This window comes from Bufo gargarizans, chromosome 9 (assembly GCF_014858855.1).
Source record: "Bufo gargarizans isolate SCDJY-AF-19 chromosome 9, ASM1485885v1, whole genome shotgun sequence".
NCBI classification, from domain to species: Eukaryota; Metazoa; Chordata; class Amphibia; order Anura; family Bufonidae; genus Bufo; species Bufo gargarizans.
Window position 1 is genome coordinate 97,450,541 of NC_058088.1, and position 23,182 is coordinate 97,473,722.

Below are 23,182 nucleotides of genomic sequence, written 5' to 3' on the forward strand. Positions count from 1 at the left end.
AATAATAGGGTCGTAACTCAAGAACAGATCCTCAGATCAACAAAAGAAAACAGGGTCTTAATCAGGTGAACCACAGCGAATTGTCTAGAGATTTTAGACTACCCCCTTTTTCCTCAATATAAGCACTATTGGGGTCTGTTCTCATGAGCTGGATAGCTTTTTTGTGGTACAGCCTAAAATCCGCTTGGAAATTTTCCATAGGCCATGAACAGGGTTGTGGAACTGCCATTCACGTGCAGGGGAGGCAGATTGTCTTTGGAATTGAAGCCTCAGCCATCCCCATCCTGTGCGTGTGAATGGGGTCTCTGTGACACTGTTGACCAGCCATGGAAAATATCTGCAGGGAAACTGGACAGGGATACATCCTCAACTGGTAACGCCCAACTTTCAGTTTATTTATACATTTCTAGGAGGCATAAGACTGGAACAGCACAAAGGGGTGATGATCTAAAAGATCATCCCAGCATTGTTATGGGGAATACAATTGCCAGTGTAGTAGATTCCCCTTGAATGAGAGCTATGTAATATCTGAATTATTTAGGCATTTTATGATGATGATTTCTTCATCCTTGTTATAGGGTGCAAATCGTCCTGCACATTCGTATACACTTATTAATACGCCAGATAGGATGTGGTGATTTGGATCTGGGGAATGTTGGCTTGGTTAAAAGAAAGAGACCTGTGTCAGCCGCGTAACTCCATGTACGTCTAAGACCTTATGCACACGGCTGTGCCATTTTTTGCGGTCCGTATACCGCGTATTCACAAAAAACGAAAGCTGCCCGTGTTGCCTTCCGCAATTTGCGGAACGGGCGCCGGCAATATAAATGCCTATTCTTGTCTGCAAAACGCGGACAAGAATAGGACATGTTATATTTTTTGAGCGGGGGCGCGGAACGGAGCCACGGATGTGGACAGCACACTGAGTGCTGTCCGCATCTTTTGTGGCCTCATTTAGGTGAATGGGTCCGCATCGGCGGCTTGGATGTGGACCCAAACAACGGTCGTTTGCATGAGGCCTAAGGCTATGACTCAAATCGACTTAAATAATGAAAGTCTTGTCATAAAACACAGCAGCTTCAAAGAAAGCCCTTTTCTTCAGATGTTTACCTTTACTTTTTCACAGATCCTGTCCCAGATTCAGAAGTATGACAACTTGATAACGCCTGTCGTAGATTCGCTGAAATACCTCACGTCCCTGAACTACGATGTCCTTGCATGTATCCTTTTTGTTAAACCTGAAAGCGTATTCAGTTCCAGAAAGTACTTTGCATTCCTGCGGGGGAAGTGAATAGAAAGTGGCCATTATCCTAGTACGCTCTTCTTTGGAGAACCACCTTTTCAGCTCTATTTTTTTTATTTTTTTATTTTTTTACTTCACATAAAACAAAAGGCAGCAAACAAAAGTGTTCCTTTTCCATTCTAGTACCGCACACCCTTGTAGACGTCTTTTTTATTAACACCTGGGTTCCCGGAATGAGGTGTATAAGCACATATACGGATGTGACGATTAGGTCTGCTCTTGAGTCCAAGTAATATGTCTATTTATACTTTTGCATTTGGGGTTATAGTCTTTAACTGTTCACCCAGACTGTATCATTGAAGCACTTGCAAATCCTGAAAAGGAGAAGATGAAGCATGACGACACCACGATCTCCAGTTGGCTGCAGAGTTTGTATAATATTTAATTTTTCCTTCTAATTATGAATTACCGGATTCTTCGCCCTATAAGACGCACTGGCACATAAGACGCACCTAGGTTTTATAGGAGGACAATAAGAAAATAATTTTCATTACATCTCAGGTCAGACCCCCAATGTTAATTAGATCTCATCTGACAGCCCCATTCAGACCCCCAATGTTAAGAAGTCCCCAGTAAGACCTCAAATCAGACCCTCAATCGGACACCAATCAGACCTCTGATAAGAGCCCCATGCCTCTCGTCAGGCCCCATAATCAGCCCTTATGTCTCTCATCACCATTATGCCTCTCAGTCCCCATTATCAGCCATTATGCCTCTCATCAACATTATGCCTCTCAGCCCCCATTATGCCCCCCAGCAGCCTCATGTTTTTATAAAATAAAAAAACACTTGCCTCTCCTGCTCCTGGACGCCACCGCTCCTCACCTACATCGCAATCCTCTTCCTCCTTCTGTCGGCTGTGCTGTGATCTGACGCGCACAGCGTGAGGTCACGGAGCGCCCTCGCACTGTGTTCAGCCTTCACAGCCGAGGACCAGGAAGCGGTGAGTACAGAGCCTTCACCGCTTCCTGGTCCTCCGGTGCGAATGAACGCTTCCATAATGAAAGCGCTCAGTATTCGCCCCCATAAGATGCATGCATCTTATGGGGTGCAAAATACGGTAATAAGATCCTGATGCTTGTCATTATAGACGAGCAGCATGTTTTTTAGGGTACTTTCTGCATGGAGGATAAATTGCAATGGGGAAATGAGTTGTGGATTTGTTGCAGATTGTGCCCAATGCATTGCAAGGGGTGAAATCCATACTGGAAATCTGCTGCTGCATAAATAGACGTGTGTATACCCTTCTTTTCAGTGACATATTACTAATATGTCAGTACACTTCATTGCAGCCGATGTCGGCCAGGGACATGTAATACCAGGAGGTTCTGTCACAGGAGCAGTGTTCAGGTCGGGGAATAACGCACCCACATGGAGCATGTTTCCCAGAGTGAACTCTCTCGTCTGAAACTGGGGTGGGCTGGCCATATACCCCACAGAAAAATGTCCCAGATGGCCAATGATCAGTGGCCTGCCCGAATTCTGTTTCCAACCCCTGGCCGGGTACATAACGCATTAATTAATGCTAGGAGCAATAGGTACTTATGCATCTGGCCAGCAGCCTCAGATGCCCTCCTGAATTCAACTGTATCTCTGTCCTCAGTATGGTGATAGGGCAGTATTTTATACTGTCCTGTGGTATTTTGTGCTGCACTATGGTATCATTGGCCCACCTACTTCTGTTTTCCCTGCCTACTTGTGGCTTGTGTTGGCCCTGCCTAATTGTGTCTCCCAGTCTTCAGTCAATTTGGACTCTCCTACAACTTGAGGCCACTTTTAGGTTTTATTCCAGGGCCACTTTAAGTTTCCAGTCTGCCACTGGGCTTCAGGGGCAAGTTATTTGGGGTGAGTTATGTCACAAGTCATCTCCATTTCTAGACTCCCTTTACCCCATTGTTGAGTATACTGGCAGCAGCTTATTCTGGCAGGTGGCAGCCTATGCCCCTCTCCACATGCACAGCCAAGCCCAACATGTATGTGGAGGGGGTTTGGGTGAATAGACTTTAGCCATCTAAGGTGTATTACCAGCTTTAGGCAGCCTTCACACAGCTGTAAGGAATCTCTCTGCTGTAGCTGTATGTTTATAAATGGACCAAATTAAGCAATGTGAAATGAACAAAAACCTTTATCTTAAAAAGCTTGGACTGCATAGGTGGGACAGTTTTTTTCAAAGCATTAGATTCCAGGGTTTAAGTATAAAGTTATAAACTAGGTAGGGGATCGGGAGAGCAGTACAAACATACATAGTTTTTTTGTTTACAGAAGTAGTGAGAACATGAACTTTTATTCTGCCTAGTTCTGCTCCTTAAGTGGACTGAAGTTGGAGTTTCACTTTTAAGTACTGCTTCGTAGCCCCTCTCCTCTAGTCTGAGTGACAGCTGTAATGGTCTTCTGGTTGAACGCTGTGATGCAGCTCGATGCAAAGAGCTCTTAACAAAGCTCCGCTTACAGTGCACTTAAAGAGCAGAAAAGAAGATAGTAGTCACAGTGCTGCTGTTGAGAAGTTTTGTACTGTTCTCCCAAGCACCTAACTAGTTTAATCAGCAATTTAGCTTGGTCAAAACGGCTGACAGATTCCCTATGAGAAAAAGAATGAGCTCAATAAGCAAGTAACTGGGTTAAAGGCTGGTACAGAGGGGTAGAGGACCCTGTCTGTCTGAAGGAGACAGGTGAGGTTTGGATCTGCTCACTTGATAGTGTAGTGGCAGCAGGGTTAGAACAGAGCCTGCAAAGTTAAGGAGGGTGCACCGCGCAAGCGCGGCCACCTTCTGTTCATTTATATGGGACTGCCAAAAATAGCTGAGCCGACACTCTGCTATATCCATCAGCCCCATGGAAGTGAATGGAAGGGGGGCCGCACTTGCATGGTGTGATCTGCATTCATTTCAATGGGATTACCAAAAATAGCCGAGCATGTCGCTTGGATATTTTCGGCGCTCCCATAGGTGCAGGTCCCTCCAATAATTCCTATCAGACATAGGGGGCATATCTTAGCGACATGACCCATTGTCTGAGATTATACAACCCCTTTTGGGGAGCGGTGTATTGGAGGTTAAAGAGGTTCTCTGGGAAATAAGAAAATACAATTACTGAATATAAACATTAGTTTATTATAACTATTTCCAAATACCTTTCATTAGTTATAATGGTTCAGTTTAACTGGGGAGCATCATCAGGGGAGATAAAAATGGCTGCCGTACACACAAAACCTGTCCTAATCGCACTAGAGAACAACACTGAGGTACGGAGCTGCCTCATCCTCCTCTCTGCTCTGCTTGTCAGGGGTTATGATCCTGAATACAGTTTAATATGATCTTCAGGAATAAAGCGCATGAGGAGACTTTAAGTACAGAGAGGAGGTTGGGGATGTGGCGGCTGAGCAGCATTATTTGTATGCAGTCCCCCCGTCGAGCTTCTTTTTTTTTCTGTTCCTCACAAAACCATATCCAAGATTTCTCATGTGCATTCTCCATACTCTGGAATTTGCTACCCCAACATAGCAGACTCTCCCACATCCGTAATATTGGGTCCGCATCCGTTCAGCAAATTGCAGAATGGGTGCGGACCCATTCATTCTCTATAGGGACGGAATGGATGCGAAGAGCACGCTATGTGCTGTCCGCATCCGCATTTCTGGAGCACGCTTCTGGTCCGCGGCTCCCGAAAAAAATTGAACATGTTCTATTCTTGTCCGCAATTGCAGACAAGATTAGGCATTTTCTATTTTAGTGCCGACGATGTGCGGTCCACAAAATGCGGAGCAATCCATGGATCCGCAAAACGCATACGAATGTGTTAATGGACCCTTAAAAGGAGGCTAGGGTAGATTTTATTAGGGGCATGGAACAGGGATCACCAACCTCCGGCACTCCAGCTGTTGTGAAACTACAATTCCCTACAATGCTCCGTTCATTTCTATGTGAGAGCAGAGCAAGTATGCATGCTGGGAGTTGTAGTTTCACAACAGCTGGAGTGCCGGAGGTTGCCTACCCCTGGCATAGGATATGGTTAGGTCGTTAGTATTTTAAATAGAATTTCCTAGGCAATGAGTAGCTAGTGAAGGAATTGGCTGATCCTGATTTGGAGGGGTGCAAGAGTGTTGGATGGGAGGCTACAGAGAATTCTCCCCAGGAGATGAGGCATGTACTAGCATTTTATTACCTCAAGGTTGAGGAAAGAATGGGTTTAAGAATATTTTAGAGGATGAGGTGCAGGAGGAGGTAACAGCTTGAATGTGCTTCCTTTTTTCTTTCCAATGTAGATCCATTTATAACATACCTCCTAACGCCATATAGTTTTCCAAATTGTTTTACTGTGGTTTTTGAATGCCTTGGAGATTGTTGCCAGCTGCAAATATACCACGCTGCCTTTTGCTATTATTGCCATCGCAGTTAACACGTTTCAAATGATTTGTTGCTTGACACTTGTCAATTTTTGTTATATTCTAGGCTTAGCTAGTTTTTGTGGAGCAATTTTCAGAAAATATCCAATTGAACTGGCTGGCCTTCTACAGTATGTAGCAAATCAGCTGAAAGCTGGCAAAAGGTAAGTGACTTTATTCAAGGGGTGATATTTTTTTTAAAGGGGTTTTCAGTATATGTCATAAATGTATGTTTGGAAGCAGGATTTTGGGGTCACAGCACAGTAATAAGCAGTCAGCACAAATGTTAAGGCCTTCTGTACAGATAGGTAATCCAATGTCAGTTTACCATTGCTGTGTGGGGAAGGTTTAATCTGCCGCATATTAGAAGATGTAGAATTGGTATAAATGTATGACGACTCTTTTTGTTCTTGATGGGCCTATATATAGATTGTCAGAGAAGAGCACTGCATAGTGTAATGTGTGATGCCCTTAAAGGGGTTGTCTCTCCTCATACATTGGTGGCATATCATAGGAACGCTAGAGATGCCACCTATCTCCAGAACAGAGCCCGGTGGCTCAGCTATTTTAATCAGCGCTTTCCATTAATTTCCCTTTAAGGACTGCCGAAAATAGCTCAGCATGCCACCTGGCCATTTTCAGAACTCCCATAGAAATGAAGGGAGGGTGGCTGTGCATGCGCGGTACACTGTGATTCACTTTAAGGGCTCAGTTTTAAAGATATCGACCCACAGCTATCAGACATTGGTGGCATATTGTAGCGATATGCTACCAACGCTTGAGGACACCACCCCTTTAAGTCACTCAGCCCCCTTCTATCTCTGGTCTAAGTGATGGCCTGACTGAGCAAGGCTGTTTTCTGTGCTAAAAGCTCAAGCAAAGTGAAAGTTAAAGGCTATGTACGCATTTTTTTATTATTGCACTGTACTTATTTGCATCGAAAAATATTTTTCGTTTTTTAAAAATTTTTATTAGCAATATGGAATCCTTTTATGTGTACAGAGCTGAGATTCTCTAGTAGCAGCCTGTGGATTTTCAGTCATCTGGGGAGCAAATAGACTCCTTATCTCTGCTCGCTGACCTTAGAAACACTCATTATAGCTCAATCCTTATCTTACTGATAAAAATGTGGTTTAAATAGGTGTTTATGAACTTTGAGTAGTTTAGAGACTGCACAAAGTAAAAGTGAAAGTACCAGTCGCATAGTTAGAAAAACAGGTAACCCTTTGTGACAGAATGGCTCAATATATTTAATAAAGGCCAATTGAAAATATGATTTTAGCCAAAAATGAGTAAAATTGCCTCTAAAGGCGTACATAGCCTTTAAAGAGCCCGGACTGGAAGTTAAATGCACAGTGACTTAAAAAAATGATATCCTTCCAGACAACCATCCACCTGTGTTATATTTAAAAAGCATTTCATGGAATATCCACATATAAGTTGTTAATATGCGAAAAGACATGGGTAGAAGCATCCCTTAAATCAACTTGTATGTGAACTCGATGCATGAATTCTGACTGCGAACCTAAAGCAGCCCATCACACCATTCTTCTCACCCTCGCATTTCCTTTTCAGCTTTGATTTACTGATTCTAAAAGAGGTGGTACAAAAGATGGCTGGCATAGAAATTACCGAGGAAATTACAATGGAGCAGCTGGAAGCAATGACTGGCGGAGAGCAACTTAAAGCTGAGGTGAGAGACAATGTGATGCCCGCTGATACCTCTGCCAAGAGCAAATCCAAAATGTGGCTTTGCGTGCTATTAAATGTTATACTTGTCTGTTCTGAACGCCATGAGAGATGTCGGTATAAGCCACTGTTTGTGTGTTTCCTTTGGAAGAAGTTCAGTCCTGACTGTATTTTTCAGTGAGCCGATGAATATGTCAGTTTTTAATTTTCAGTGGAATAAATGTGATGGGACGCATCTCTTTTAGCTTATGTTAAAAATACAAGTTCTAATAACACATTTGATGATGTCAAATGAGGATGGGGGGGGGGGGAATTGGGGGGCTCGTCGGAACCTCTATTTTTGGTTCCCAGAGATCTATTTTCTTCCTCTCGCACACAACGGTCACAGATTGGGCAAGTTGAACCTCGCCCTATAGCTGTGCTGTGCTTTTGGCTATTCCCTAGCTGTGAATGAAGATGATTAGGAAACAATGAATTATTGTCTTCCCTCGCAGATTTCAGCTGAGCTGTAGGGGTTTGTAGATGGAAATGGGTGTTTGCCTTCCGCTTTTCTTCTTTTTTTCTTTTCTTTGTGCACACATTTGTGTCGAATGGTTTGGCGTCATAAAATGGGACTGTTTGCTTAGAGATGTTCTCTCGGGTTCTTGTTCATTTGCAGGATCCTACTAATAAAAAATAAATAAATATATTATATATATATATATATATATATATATATATATATATATATATATATATATATATATATATATATATATATATAAATATATATGGCTTTTTTTCTGGCGGAACGCACCGGAACGGCGTTCCGCCACCTTTTGACATCGCAGCCTGCCGTGCTCCAGCGTCGCAGGCTGCGATGTATCAGCGTGGAGGGACTGGGAGGAGGAGCTGGGGGCCGGTGCGTTCACTGTGCTCCGGCCCCCAGCTCCAGTAGAGTTATAGAATGTGGAAAATGAATAATGATTCTTCTATTCATGCTGCCCCCTCTGTGTACTTTATAACATTCAAAATATCCATCCGATCCTACTCACAGGGGCAGGGCTACTGTTCTCTTAATGCAGGGCGGCCAGGGCAGATGAGCGGCAGCGTCACTGACTGACGTCACGTGCCTGCGCCGCCTACTTCATAAAGTAGGCGGCGCAGGCACGTGACGTCAGTCAGTGACGATGCCGCTCGTCTGCCCGGCCGGCCTGCATTAAGAGAACAGTAGCCCTGCCCCTGTGAGTAGGATCGGATGGATATATTGAATGTTATAAAGTACACAGAGGGGGCAGCATGAATTGAAGAATCATTATTCATTTTCCACATTCTATAACTCTACTGGAGCGGCAATGGGGGGTCTGTGGATGGCACTGTTAAGGGGGGGGGGTCTGGATGGCACTGTTAAGGGGTGGGGGGGGGTCTGTGGATGGCACTGTTAAGGGGTGGGGGGGGGGGTCTGTGGATGGCACTGTTAAGGGGTGGGGGGGGGGTCCTGTGGATGGCACTGTTAAGGGGTGGGGGGGGGGTCCTGTGGATGGCACTGTTATGGGGTGGGGGGGGGGTCTGTGGATGGCACGGTTAAGGGGTGGGGGGGGTCTGTGGAGGCACTGTTATGGGGTGGGGGGGGTCTGTGGATGGCACTGTTATGGGGTGGGGGGGGTCTGTGGATGGCACTGTTATGGGGTGGGGGGGGTCTGTGGATGGCACTGTTAAGGGGTGGGTGGGGGGGGTCTGTGGATGGCACTGTTAAGGGGTGGGGGGGGGGTCTGTGGATGGCACTGTTAAGGGGTGGGGGGGGGTCTGTGGATGGCACTGTTAAGGGGTGGGGGGGGGTCTGTGGATGGCACTGTTAAGGGGTGGGGGGGGGGTCTGTGGATGGCACTGTTAAGGGGTGGGGGGGGGTCTGTGGATGGCACTGTTAAGGGGTGGGGGGGGGTCTGTGGATGGCACTGTTATGGGGTGGGGGGGTCTGTGGATGGCACTGTTATAGGATGGGGTGGGGGGTCTGTGGATGGCACTGTTATAGGATGGGGGATCTGTGGATACCAGGGGAGGGGGGGGGTGAGTTCCACCACCTTTTCTCTGAGAAAAAAAGCCCTGTGTATATATATATATATATATATATATATATATATATATATATATATATATATATATATATATATATTAGTCTAAACATTTGAAGGCGATATCTAGTGTTGTACAGATTTTAGGACTGGCTGCGGACAGTGGCTTTGTCTTGTTCTACTTGTGTAATAAGGAGCTGGGAGATGCTCCCGTTATCTACAGCTTTCACAGCAGCATATCTGGAGCCAGCAGTGCCAGCTGACACAGCAGGAAGAATCCTTTCATCTAGTCTGATTACAGGGACCAGAATACGACTGTTTATTTCATTTATTGGTTTGTCAGGGTGTGAGAAATAACATGGCTGCCTTCAGATAAGGCTACTTTCACACTAGCGTTCGGGTTTCCGTTCGTGAGCTCCGTTTGAAGGAGCTCACGAGCGGACCCGAACGCAGCCGTCCAGCCCTGATGCAGTCTGAATGGAGGCGGATCCGCTCAGACTGCATCAGTCTGGCGGCGTTCAGCCTCCGCTCCGCTCGCCTCCGCACGGACAGGCGGACAGCTGAACGCTGCTTGCAGCGTTCGGGTGTCCGCCTGGCCGTTCGGAGGCGTGCGGATCCGTCCAGACTTTCAATGTAAGTCAATGGGGACGGATCCGTTTGAAGATGCCACAATGTGGCTCAATCTTCAAGCGGATCCGTCCCCCATTGACTTTACATTGAAAGTCTGAACGGATCCGCGCAGGCTACTTTCGCACTTGCGCACTTGCGGATTTTTTTAAAGTTATTAATGCAGACGGATCCGTACTGAACGGAGCCTCCGTCTGCATTAATATGAGCGGATCCGTTCAGAACGGATCCGCCCGAACGCTAGTGTGAAAGTAGCCTAAGCTGTGAGGTCTGTAAAATAGAGTGGACCCGGGGAAAAGGCCACCATCAGCACAAGTTTTAACCCATTTAGAGGGACTTGAATTCACAGACTTAGAAACAAACACTTATATTATTTTTGGAAATAGGGGGATAAATGTTCTTTGTGCCCCAGCAGGCATTAATTTATTTTCTCCGCTCCCCAATTGCCTCTAGAAATACAAAGCTTAAATAATGGGGTGTGCTGAGGCTGCTCCACAGTTTTTTTTTCTTAAACCTGATAACATATAAAAACCAACGTTATTCACTATGCCTATATAAGCCCCAAGCACTCAGTGCATCTGCCGTGATCTGCCGACAGCATGTTCTAGCAATTTGATTATATCGTTTTCTATCGGAAACTATTCAGTTCAATAACTAATTTACTCCAGTTCACTATAGGTTTAAAGTCAAATGGTCGCTCTTAGTAGTGATTGACAATCGTCTTTGTAGAGAGAGTAGTCAGGAGTAGAGTGCGCGGTTCTGATCAGACACTAAGTCCAAAATGATAAAATGAAATGCTGTACTGAATGTTTCCCCACAGTCGGCTCTTTCTACTCTATAACATGATGCTGGCAGACCAGAGACAATGTTCAATGTAACTGCTTCCCTTTAAAGGGAACCTTTCAGTAGATTTATACTGCCTTGGGGTCCATTCACACATCTGTAGAATGGGTCCGGATCCGTTCCGCAACATTGCGGAACGAATCCAGTCCCATTCATTCTCTATGGGGCTGGAAGAGATGCGGACAGCACACAGTCTACAGCTTCCGAAAAAAAATATAGAACATCTTGCGGACAAGAATAGGCAGTTCTATGGGGGTGCACCCCGGGTGTATTGCGGATCCGCAATACACTATGGACGTGTGAATGGACCCTAAATCGCACGCAGCATGAAATACTGGCAGGTTCCTACGTTACATAAAACTATGGTGAATGCATGCAACTCCACTCCACAACATGCTCTTCTGGGTATCCAGTAGCTCCCCTGGCCGGTTTGATCTTCAGACTTTTTCCCCATAGAGAATGTCTGGAACTAGAATATGTGACGAATCTTCTGTGCAAAGCAGCCAACAACCACCTTCTCTGAATTACGGCTCCTAGTTGAAAGAGCTTGAAACAACATCCCACAGGAGGGTGTCCGGCATCTGTATGACCGTTACCAAGCCTGTGTGGCAGCCAATATTGCATCAGGCTGTGTAGAGCGGCGCCCTGGGATCTCGCTGCACTTACTATTATTCCGGGGCGCCGCTCTGTTCTCCCGCTATGTCCCCCCAGTATTTTCGCTGACTTGGTTATACTGGGAGGAGTCTACCCCGTTTCTCCCTGGGCGTTCCTTCTCCCAGGTTGTAATGCTGTCCAATCACAGCACAGAGCTCACAGCCTGGGAGAAAAAAAAAATAACTCCCAGGCTGTCAGCTCTGTGCTGTATAGAGATGAGTCGGCCAGCACATGCTGAGATGCACGCCGCACGGGATAGGACCCGTTCCATGTGTAGTTGAATGGAAAATCCCAGCAGACGTGACTTGATGCTCATAGAATTTTATGATCATAAATCAATATGTCCCATCATCTAGCTGATGGGACATATTGATTTATGATAATAAAATTCTATGAGCATCAAGTCACGTCTGCTGGGATTTTCCATTCAGCTCTGTGCTGTGACTGGACAGCGTTACAACCTGGGAGAAAGAACGCCCAGGGAGAAACGGGGTAGACTCCTCCCAGTATAACCAATTCAGCAAAAATACCGGGGGACATAGTGGGGAACGGAGCAGGGCCCTGGAATAATAGTAAGTGCAGTGAGATCCCAGGGCGCCGCTCTAACACAGCCTGATAGTTATCTTACAATGTTTGGACCGATGAATGGTCCTCTTTAAAAACCCAAAAGACCAGAAGTATCAAGATGACAATGTTGACTTGGCTTTGGTCATGATTTAAAAGGGTTTTCCAAGGTGTTTATTCCGATGATCTATCCTGTGGATAGGTTATCAGTCATAATCGGTAGGATCTGACCCCGGCCGATCAGCTGTTTGAGAAGACACCGCTCTGTGAGCACCCTGTACTTCTCTGTGCTTATCAAGTATTGTATAGTGGATGTGCTTGGCATCGTGCTTAGTACCATTCACTTAAATGGGGCTGAACTGCTCCTAGGCCACATGACAAATGAACGTGATGTCACTTGCATATGGGAAAACTGAGTGCCACTGCCTTCTCAAACAACTGATCAGCAGGGGTTCAGGGTGTTGGACCCCCACTGATCAGATACTGATGACCTATCCTGAGGATAGGTCCTCAGTATTAAAGTCTTGAAAAAAACACTTTAATGACTGTCCCTTTGTTTTATAATGTCTTCCACCAGATGTGCCTGTCAGTGCCCAGATAAAAAATACTGAGTTTTCTTGTTCTTGCCTGGCATGGTTTGATCTGTTTTGTAGTATTCTCAGGATTCCTATTGTTATCTGATGATGACGTAAAACAAGAATGTGAAGTGTTACATTGTATAGCAGGGATTACCTCGGTAGCTCACCAACCTGGAAGCGAAGTACCAGTGTAACTCTGTCGCTTCAGTGAAGTGCAGGTTTAAAGGGAACCTGTCATCAACTTTATGCCGACCTCACTGGGGGGCCGGGGGCAGCATAAAATAGTGACAGAAATGCTGATTTCCATGGTGTCACACATCAGCTAAAAGTAAGTGGTTGCTGAGAACCAGCATCCTATTCATTGCAGCCCAGGCCTTGAAAAGAGTCAAATCTACCTGAGAAGAGTCCTGGTTATCCATAATCTCCTGCTCTCCCTGTCCATCTGCTGATGATTGGCAGTTCTCTCCTAGAGAGAAAGGGAGAAAACTAGGTAGAAGACTCAGTCATCAGCAGGTGGGGGGATGCAATGATTGTGATGTTGGTTTTTCGGCAACCACTTACTTTTAACTTCTAAATGACAGACCGCTGAAATCAGCTCACCTGTCTCTACTTTATACTGCTGCTAGTGTGGGCAGCATAACGGTGATGACAGGTTCCCTTTAACACTACTAACTTTTTATGAAGATTATGTTCTGCAAACTGAGTACAAATTAATCTATAATTTATTTTAAAATATTTATTCCTAGGGTGGTTATTTTGGACAAATTAGAAATACAAAGAAATCCTCTCAGAGGTTAAAAGATGCTTTGCTGGATCATGACCTGGCCCTTCCATTGTGCCTGTTAATGGCGCAGCAGAGGAATGGCGTGGTTTTCCAAGAGGGAGGAGAGAAGCATTTGAAGCTGGTGGGGAAGCTCTATGATCAGGTACGTCTTGATGCATATTACTCATAGCATATTTAGATGGTTGGCCAAGCTGAGAATTGTAGTTTTACAGCTGGACATATTGTGGACCACTGATCTAAATAATAGATAGTTAATAATTTTGTATACCGGTTGTGTTGCATTACTGTATACGATTGTAATATCAGGATTTATTTTTTTCTTCCTTTCAGTGTCATGACACACTAGTTCAGTTTGGTGGATTTCTGGCATCTAATCTGAGCACAGAAGATTACATAAAGCGTGTTCCTTCAATAGATTTGTTATGCAATGAGTATCACACCCCTCACGATGCTGCGTTTTTCCTATCCAGACCAATGTATGCACATCACATTTCCGTAAGTAATGTTCCCACTGCAATATCAATATATCATATCCATTTGCCACTTACTAAGTGCCCATAGTAGTGGGTGCTTGAGGTGCCCTCAGGGCAGACTGCAATATCCGGTAAACTCACTCCTATTTTTTTCATATTCTTTTCTTTTGTAAATGTATTAATGGTCTGTTACATGTGATTATTTGCCATTCTCCCCTGTACCTGATCCAGAAGGCACATTTAGCACATATGGCACAGCCGGAAAGAGCAGAGCACTTTACTTTGCTATCTCATAGAGCAGTAGTGGCGAACCTATGGCACGGGTGCCAGAGGCGGCACTCGTAGCCCTCTCTGCGGGCACCCGCACCGTGGAAAATGTCTATGGTGTACCAATATGCCTTAGATATTTCCTGCCATTCACCAGCGCAGGGCACACCATGAAGGGCACAAGCGGCACATTGAATATATGCAGGCTACTATAGGTAAATGATAAACTACATGGAAGATATACTATATTGGACTGTAGTGTTCAGGTTAAATTGCTGTGTTGGCACTTTGCGATAAATAAGTGGGTTGCAGTTTGGGCACTTGGTCTGTAAAAGGTTTGACATCGCTGTCATAGAGGATGAGTGGAGCGACAGGGCATGCTACCGCTCCATCAGGACTGGGGAACGGGATCTTTCCAGCCGTCTGACCCAACCGATCAGTTAGTTATCCCCTATCCACAGGGTAGGGGCACAGCCGCATTTGATGCAGTGCTGTAGGAACGCACCATCCAGCGGCCCTTTGATTGCAGCTGTGCAGGTTTCTTCAGTAATTTTAATGTGAGCTACATGTCATCACACATCAAAGATTACATCAAATATTTCACTTATTATCTGTCAGACGGTAAAGGGCAGCGAAGGGACCAACACTTATCTAACTTGGAAATAACAGCAGAAAAAGCTGTGAATAGGGAAACCCATAGGGAAAGCTGTTTGCATTTCTTTTCCTGTAGGTGTTAGACTGTGTTCTAATAGGATTTTCCCAAATAATTGTCTGTTCATGTTTCTATCTCCAGTCCAAGTATGATGAGCTGAAGAAGACTGAGAAGGGAAACAAACAGCAGCACAAGGTGCACAAGTACATTTCATCGTGTGAAGTGGTCATGGCCCCCGTTCACGAAGCGGTCATTTCCTTGCACCCTCCTAAAGTGTGGGATGACATCAGCCCCCAGTTTTATGCCACCTTTTGGTCCTTGACAATGTATGACCTGGCTGTTCCAACTTCCAGCTACAACAGAGAGATCAACAAGTTGAAGATGCAAATGAAAGCCATCGATGACAATCTAGAAATGGTAAATTGGACACTTCTAGTCCTTGTCCTTGAAGAATTAGATTACCTAGACCTTAAGCTTATGTATGACCTGAAGTCAATAGACTTTATACTGACATTTCAAGCATACCTTCCTTTATATCATTTTATTACAAACCAGCAGTGTGTGAATCACCTTTCAGCATTTCATTATCTCGTACTCCCCCGTTCAGTGCCAGCAGGCTTTATGTAAATTTTCTGAAGCCCCCTGTGTATTCATTTCTTCTCTGCAGAAGTAGCATGTGGAGGGGCGAGGAGATATTGTGGTCTACCCTTCCCCTGCTTGTGTTCGCTACTGTCGCTTTCTTGCATCCTTTCTTCCCATCCTCTTAGGCCATAATTCTTCTTTGCTTTCCCTCTCCCCATTTTCACAGTGTTTTCCATTAGTGGTTGTGAGGCAAAACCATGAGTGGAGGCTAAACGGAGATGAGGTATAATGGCAAGCGTTTCATCTGTTTTGTTTTTCACCCGCAGAATGATGGAAATTACTGATCCAACACTGGCTGTGTGAAAGCGGCCTAAAGGACCCTTGATTGCCTGCTTTATCAGGCTGTGTGTCGGGGACAAGACATTCCTTCCTGAAAATTGCATTCTTGTCCGTGGAGGTGAAGCACTACATGTACATGCAGTGCTCCCCTCCCCTGTATGAGGATGAGCGATCACCAGTGCCAACGCTCTTCTCCATACAGGTACTTGTTTCTGGGCACCAGATCACTGTTTAGACAGCACAGTCTGCTGCCCAGAAACAGCGATATAGGTGTCCACATAAACGATTGCTTCACCCGATGAAAGAGCGTTCCAGTGGTGGGACATTTTACATAGGCAGATGTATCAGAAGCGAGTATATGTTCATCTCCGATAATCTGCCCAACTACCGGTCCATATAAAGCTACCTTCAGACTTCTCTCCTTTCTTGCGCTCTTTTACTCTGCTCTGTAGTCCCAGAATTTGCATATTAGACATAAATGATGTGACGCCTACAGCCACTTGGGTACGGTCTAAGGGGGACCTTTCGGCGGTCTTGACATTACAATATAAATACCTGGCACTGTAGGACATTATTAGCAAATGTCATGGCTGCTCTGTTGCCGCACTGTGCCCCCCATTAAATTTTCGTGACCTGTAAGCTAATAGATAGCATCGGTATGAGGAGGAGGAGATGCTCTTCTCAGGGGGTGTCTCCTTCTCCCTGTACTGATGCTATCTTTTAGCATACAGGGCGTGAAACCAGAACGGGAGTGCAGTGGAGCAGCAGGGCAGATGGGGAAAAAAAAAAAGCAGCGCTGCCATCTACTAATAATGCCCGGCAGTGCCAGGTTCTTATATTGTAATGTCAGGACTGGTGAAAGGTCCTCTTTAAGTTACTAAAAACGAATGTGTTTTGGTGCGTCATCTGTACTTTTACCATTTTATATCAAAATGAGCTAATGCATTTTGCAGCCTCTAAACAAGAAGAAAAAGGAAAAAGAAAGATGCACGGCTCTGCAAGAAAAGCTGGTGGAGGAAGAGAAGAAGCAGTCGGAGCACGTGGCCAGAGTTCTCCAGCGCATGAAACTGGAGAAGGACAACTGGCTCTTAGCACGTAAGTACAATGAATAAATGACGAGATGTTTGGAACCGCACGGGTAATTAAGACCATTGGTCCTAGCTCTTTTTCTCAGGAAGGCTGTATGTCTGTAACATTAGAGATTTTAGCAGTGTATGAGTAGACATCTCTACATCACATCTGTCAGGTAGTGGTATGGAGTCGTAGGAGCTATTGCTATATTCTTCTCCGCTTTGGAGTTCAATAGCTAGGGAAAGCGGGGTGACAACCTCTTTGTGTTCAGTGAATGGGACTGAGGAACTGCAATTACATTCTCCTCATACAGCTGATGGCATTTGGGGCCCCCACCGATCCATCCAGTGCCAAGCTTACTGCAGCCCCTGTGCTGTGAAACCTGTAAACCAGTACACCTTGTCCACAGGTGTAGGAGCCGCAGGGAGCTGTGTACTGGCAGGAGCACACATCGCTTCTCCTCCCTGTGCCCGCTCAGCTAAGGCCTGGCATAGCACATCGGTGCAGGAGATCCAGTACAAAGCTTACTGCACCCCCTGCACTGTGGAATCCGTGCACCGCATACAGGTCAGTGCTGTACTGCTGTACGGATTTCAAAGCACCATAGACACCCTGGTGCCTGTTTTGTCAGTGAAACAGTAAAAGACATGGAATATTAATAAAATGAATGATGGTCCATTTAGAATTAACATAGTCAAATAAAAGCTTAGTTATCCTTTAAATATACCTCCCTCAATAGACTCTGCTGCCTTGAGTACCGCCCACACCCCCCTTTCTTTTTGGATCTCCTGATAATTGCACATAGTCAGTGTAATATGAGAGTCCTGCTTTTCCACAATAGGATCAGAATAGAACGGAGCACATTGTATTTTCTTTAGTGTCTCCTGAAATAACGGCGGCTGTTAATCTGCTGATAAGCCAATAAAGTGCTTTGTAGATCTATGGAGCCAGGGAATATGTCTGCCTCTGTCACAAGAAATATGAATTCTGTAGGGTATAATCAGTAGATATCCAGCACTAGATAGCTGAAATCTTCTGTGACCATGGCTCAGGTCTTAAGCTGGCCATATGAGCCATGTTAGGGTCTATTCACACGTCCGTAAGTGTTTTGCGGATCCACATAAACACTGGCAATGTGCATTCCGCAATTTGCCGGCATTATAATATAAAATGCCTAATTGCAGACAAGAATAGGGCATGGTTTTTTTTTGTTTTTTTTTTGCGGAAAAGGAAGCGCAAATACGGATGCGGACAGCACATTCCGGCCCCATTGAAAATGAATGGGTCAGCACCCGTTCTGCGAAATTGAGGAATGGATGGGGACCCATTTTGCGGATGTGTGTATGGACCATACGTCTGGAATCACACTTATCCTGTTTTGCCTTAATGATTTAAAACTGAATTAAGTTATGTCAGCCTTAAGCTGCTTTCACATATGCGTTTATGCTGTCTGGCTTTGAGATCCGGCAGGGGATCTGAAAACCACAGCAATCGCAATCTGTTTGAGTATTACATCTGGTTGGATTATATTGAAAATGAAGAAACCATTGTAAGTCAATGGGCGCTGGATCTGTTTGTTTTCATGTTCGGATCTAGACTTTTTTTTATTTTTATTTTTATGTTACTGTGTCTCTGGGCTACACAAAGAATGCCATCCGCAAGTCAAATATAAAGGCGTTTTCCTGGACTTTGAATAGATATTGGTGACTTATCCTCAGATCGGTGGAGGTCGGACATCTGCTGACACCAGAAGCTATACAGTGGATGTAGCCAGAAGCAGAAGGCTCCGTCCACTGTCTAGTGGTCGTGCCAGGGCCAAATGAATGGGAGCTTATCTGCAGTTTGCCAGTGCCGGAAATTACACAGTGAATGGAGACTTCTGTTCACAGTATAGGTTCTGGAACTGGTTACAAGAAACTGCTGGTCTGGGGGGTGAGGGGGTGCCAGATATTGGACCCCCACCGATCTGATATTGCTGACTTTTCCTAAGGATGGGAAACCCACTGTTAATGGAGTCTGCTATAAAATAAGCTACTAATAACTACGGTAAAACTATTCTAGCTGCTTGTCTCTGTTCGGACCTCTGGTTTGGGCTTTTCAGTATAAGGAAAGTTCCATTCAGATTCTGGATGTCTTGCTGTGTTAGTGTCTCTGTGCACACCAGTACCGGTCTGTTTCCTTCCTTATTGTAAAAACCTGAATGTTCCCTCCATCCTGCTACTTTTGCTGGTAGTCTGCCAAGATGTCTGAGTCTGCCTCGCAAGATAAATGTAGATTGTACTCTGACTAAGCAAAAAAGGAATGCTTTCTACTTCAGTTTAGGTCTTATTCACACCTATGTGATATGTTGGTGCAGAATATATTTAGTGTGAAGAATGGGGTAAGATTTATTTCTCGTGCTTTTATCCATTGGGGGACACAGACCATGGGTATAGCTTAGAGGTATTAGTAGGAGGGACACTATGCAAATGAAAGAGCTCCTCCTCCTCGGGCTATACCCCCAGACTCCACCAGGAGGAACTCAGTCTTTGCTTAGTGTCTGGTGAAGGAGGTTGACACTCTCTGATTCTACTCCTTTTTGTTATTTTTATTCTAGATGGGGACACAGGTCGGCATGGCGCCTTCCTGGTCCCCCGTGGAGTGCCCGCCGCCGTCTTTGGGACGTTGCCTGGCTGCCTCCATTTCCCCCCAAGAAGATAAGTGGATCCGGGCTCGACCTGTTAGCTCCGGCATCCCACCAGCTGCTGGGACGCCTGCTGCCTACCCTCCTCCAGAGCACTGTTCTCCTGGATCGGAGTCAGAAGTCTGAAGAGGCGCATCCCTGCTGGTCTGGACATCGAGGGAGCATGCTGAGCAGATAAGTGTTGCCCAATCCCTCCCCCTCCCTCTGTGTCTATTTGTCTGTGGCTACCTGGGTGAACTTGAAGAAGGATCCTGATGGGGCACTTTCTTCATTTTGGCACTGGAGTACTGGCATCTCTTCCCCCTTAAACTGTGGGCTTCAGCGCTTCTCTCGTCGGGCCTTGGCTGCTGCGCTCCCTCAGCGCCCGCCGGCAGGCCGCTCCTCCACGTGGTGTTTGTTTAAATCACGCGCGCGCTTATTTCCGCGCGCGTGCGCTTATTTTCGCGCATATTTTCGCGCGTGCGCTTATTTTCGCGCGTGCGCATATTTTCGCGCATATTTTCGCGCGAGCGCTTATTTTCGCGCATATTTTCGCACGCGCGCATATTTTCGCGCGCGCGCGCTTATTTTTCGCGCGCTTTTTTCGCGCCATAATGACGCGTTCGGGGAGGCGGAGCCTCGGCATGCTGCTCTGACTCTCCTTACACCGGAGACTCTGTTTGCTCATGGCCGTGCAGCTCCTCATCACTCTACTCCGTATTGTGCCAGGCAAGCTGGTAGCTCAGTGGTACTGCTGCTGCTGCCCCATGTCCAGGCTTTCTGAGTTCAAAGCCCCTTTCAGCCTTCAAAAATTGTTTATATTATTCTAGATGGGGACACAGGTCGGCATGGCGCCTTCCTGGTCCCCCGTGGAATGCCCGCTGCCGTCCTTGGACGCTGCCTGGCTGCCTCCATTGCCCCCCAAAGAAGACAAGTGGATCCGGGCTCGACCTGCAGCTCCGGTATCCCACCAGCTACTGGGTCTCCTGCTGCCACCCTCCACCAGAACACTGCACTCCTGGACAAGGAGTCAGAAGCCTGATGAGGTGCATGAGGTGGTCCTGGAGTCGAGGGAGAAGTTCTGCAGGAGAAGTTCTGCAGGAGAAGTTCTGCAGGAGAAGTTCTGCAGGAGAAGTTCTGCAGGAGAAGTTCTGCAGGAGAAGTTCTGCAGGAGAAGTTCTGCAGGAGAAGTTCTGCAGGAGAAGTTCTGCAGGAGAAGTTCTGCAGGAGCAGATAAGTATTACCTGCATCCCTGCCTTACCCCCCTCCTCCACCCCTCCTCCACGTCCCTGGGGGCCTGCGGTCCCCGCTTGGGCATCTGCCATGTCCAGCGCGGCCGCTAAATTGGTCTTAGTCGCCAAGGCAACCATGTCCTTTAATCCTGTGGCGCTAACGACTCCATCTCTCTCAGTGGTCCCCACAGTGGGTGACTGACTACGAAGAGGCAGCGTGAGCGGCAGCATCACACCTCGGATGTCTCCGTCTCTCCACCCCCCTCACCTCGCCGGTGGCGCTTGCGGACTGCTCTTCCCCCTCCCTAGGGAGAGTAATCCGAAGGAGAATTATCCGGCTCGGACGAGCCAGGTCCTTTTTGGACTATAGGGCTTTTTCAAATCCTGTGACGCCAACCACCTCTCTAAGTGGTTTTCCACAGAAGACGCCCGACTACTAACAGGGAGCGTGAGCAGCAGCATCCCTCCTCGGATGGCTCTGGCTCCCCCCCCCCCCCTCGTCTAGAGGCGCGTTCGGGCGACTCTCCCCTCCCTTAGGGAGCGCAAGTCTGAAGGAGAATTTCCGGCTCTGATTAGGTCATGGAGCGGGACCCCTCGCCTAAGCTCTCCACCAGGGTGGCTGACTTAGTGGTGACTGTCCGAGACACCTTTATTCTCCAAGGGGATTCTCCTCCTTCCACTGGTCAGGAGTTCCCCCTTTTTCCGTCCAGGCAGTCGGAGACTACCATGTTCCCGGTCCATGAGGGATTTTTCCGCGGTCATGTCCAGGGCCTGGGGTGGTCTTAATAAGGTTCTCGACCACCCAGCGCATGAATATACTTTCCTTTCCCTGCTGACGGCGAGGAGAGGTGTCTCCTCCCCCTAAGGTGGATCCTCCGGTGGCCGGATTAGCCAATTATGTGGCCCTTCCTGTCTTAGTCAGTTCCTCTTTCCAGGATGCTGTAGACAGACGCATAGACTCTCTTCCAGGTCCTTTTTTCGCTGGCAGCGCGTCCCTGTGACCTACCTTTCACTCAGCAGGGGTAGCCAGTGCTCTCTCGGTGTGGTTACAACACCACCACCAGGAACTGGCGGTACGAGATGCGGCTACTAACACACTGGAGTTGGTTCTCCAGATGTCTCAGGCTTCTAAGATTCTTTGCGAAGCTTCTAGGGACATTGTTTCCCTCTTTGCCCGCAGGTTGGCCATCTCTGTCACTCAGCGCGAAGAGATTTGATTGAAGGTGTGGGATGCTGACGCCTCCACCAAGCGTTCCCTTGCTAATCTCCCCTTTGGGGTTTCCAGACCTTATGGGGATCAGCTGGACGAGTTCATCTCTGCATGCCTTTTGCCGTTTCTCATCTGGTAGGCCGTCGCCTGCTTCCTCCGCCGGGGGTCTCAGGTCGCCCGCAAAGAGCCCTTCCTTTGCACCAGCCTTCCCGGCACTAGAGGGCCCAGTCAGCCCCCCCTGCTGCTCCTAGGCCTATCACATGTCCCGATTGCGGAATCCCACCATCGATTCCTGCGCTTCGCCATTATGGGTCGACACTGTCAGTTTGTCGCCCTTCCTTCGGGTTGGCGACCACCCCGCGGGTCCTTGCCACGGTCCTGGACCGCTCATGGCGCTTCTTCGTACATGGGGCATTCCTTTGCTGCCCTGTCGGGACGATATCCGGATAGAGGCCCCCCTCTCTACCGCAGACCACGGACAGCGTCCGGATCACTGTTCAGACCCTGGAACGGTTCGGCTGGCTGGTAACTTTCCCAAACTGCTGCCTCTTCCCGTCCCAGAGGCTCTCCTTCCGGAGGGTGATTTTGGACACCTCGGCTGCCTAAGTATTCTACCAGCCTTCAAGTCCTCCCAGGTCCAGGGGGCAGTGTCGCATCTGCTGCGCTCCCCGTGCCTCTCCATTCGGGAATACTTGCAGGTCCTGGGTCTTATGGTAGCCTCTTTCGAGGCCTTCCATATGCCCAGTTTCACACTCGCCTGGCGCAACAGGAGATCCTTTACCTTTCAGCGGGTTCGGGCAGCTCTCCCTTGGTGGCTGTTCCCAAAGAACCTGAGGTCGGGGAGTTCCTTTCTCGCATTCTCCTGGACGATCGCCGCCACCGATGCCAGCATCCTGGGTTGGGGGGGGCGTTTTCCAGTCTCGCACGGTTCAAGGAATTTGGTCGGCGGCAGAGTCTCGCCTTCCAATCAACTTTCTGGAACTGAGGGCGATTTATTCCGCTCTCTCTCTCCTATTGGACCTCTCTCCTTGCGGGCCTCCCAGTGCGGGTTCAAACGGGCAATGCCGCGGCCGTGGCCTATATCAACCATCAGGGCGGGACCCGCAGCCGGATGGTGATGCAGGAGGTGAAGAGAATTCTGACGTGGGCGGAGACGCACGTTCCGGTGTTGTCAGCAGTTTGCATTCCAGGAGTGGACAACTGGACAGCGGACTTTCTAA

General features: G+C 47.1%; 1 protein-coding gene across 2 annotated transcripts in view; it reads left to right on the top strand.

The window, feature by feature from the left end:
• The window catches only part of THOC2 (THO complex 2), a 141,315-nt gene that overhangs the window by 43,325 nt on the left and 74,808 nt on the right, over nt 1-23,182 (top strand). For both annotated transcript variants that reach the window (XR_006386832.1, XM_044269083.1), the window contains exons 17-24: nt 1,127-1,220; nt 1,591-1,671; nt 5,752-5,848; nt 7,260-7,377; nt 13,437-13,616; nt 13,805-13,969; nt 15,008-15,283; nt 16,741-16,882. Coding sequence is in view for 1 of the 2 variants with exons in the window: in XM_044269083.1 (XP_044125018.1) it covers nt 1,127-1,220; nt 1,591-1,671; nt 5,752-5,848; nt 7,260-7,377; nt 13,437-13,616; nt 13,805-13,969; nt 15,008-15,283; nt 16,741-16,882 (1,153 nt within the window). In the remaining variant the exon portion in view is untranslated. The remainder of the gene's footprint in view (nt 1-1,126; nt 1,221-1,590; nt 1,672-5,751; nt 5,849-7,259; nt 7,378-13,436; nt 13,617-13,804; nt 13,970-15,007; nt 15,284-16,740; nt 16,883-23,182) is intronic.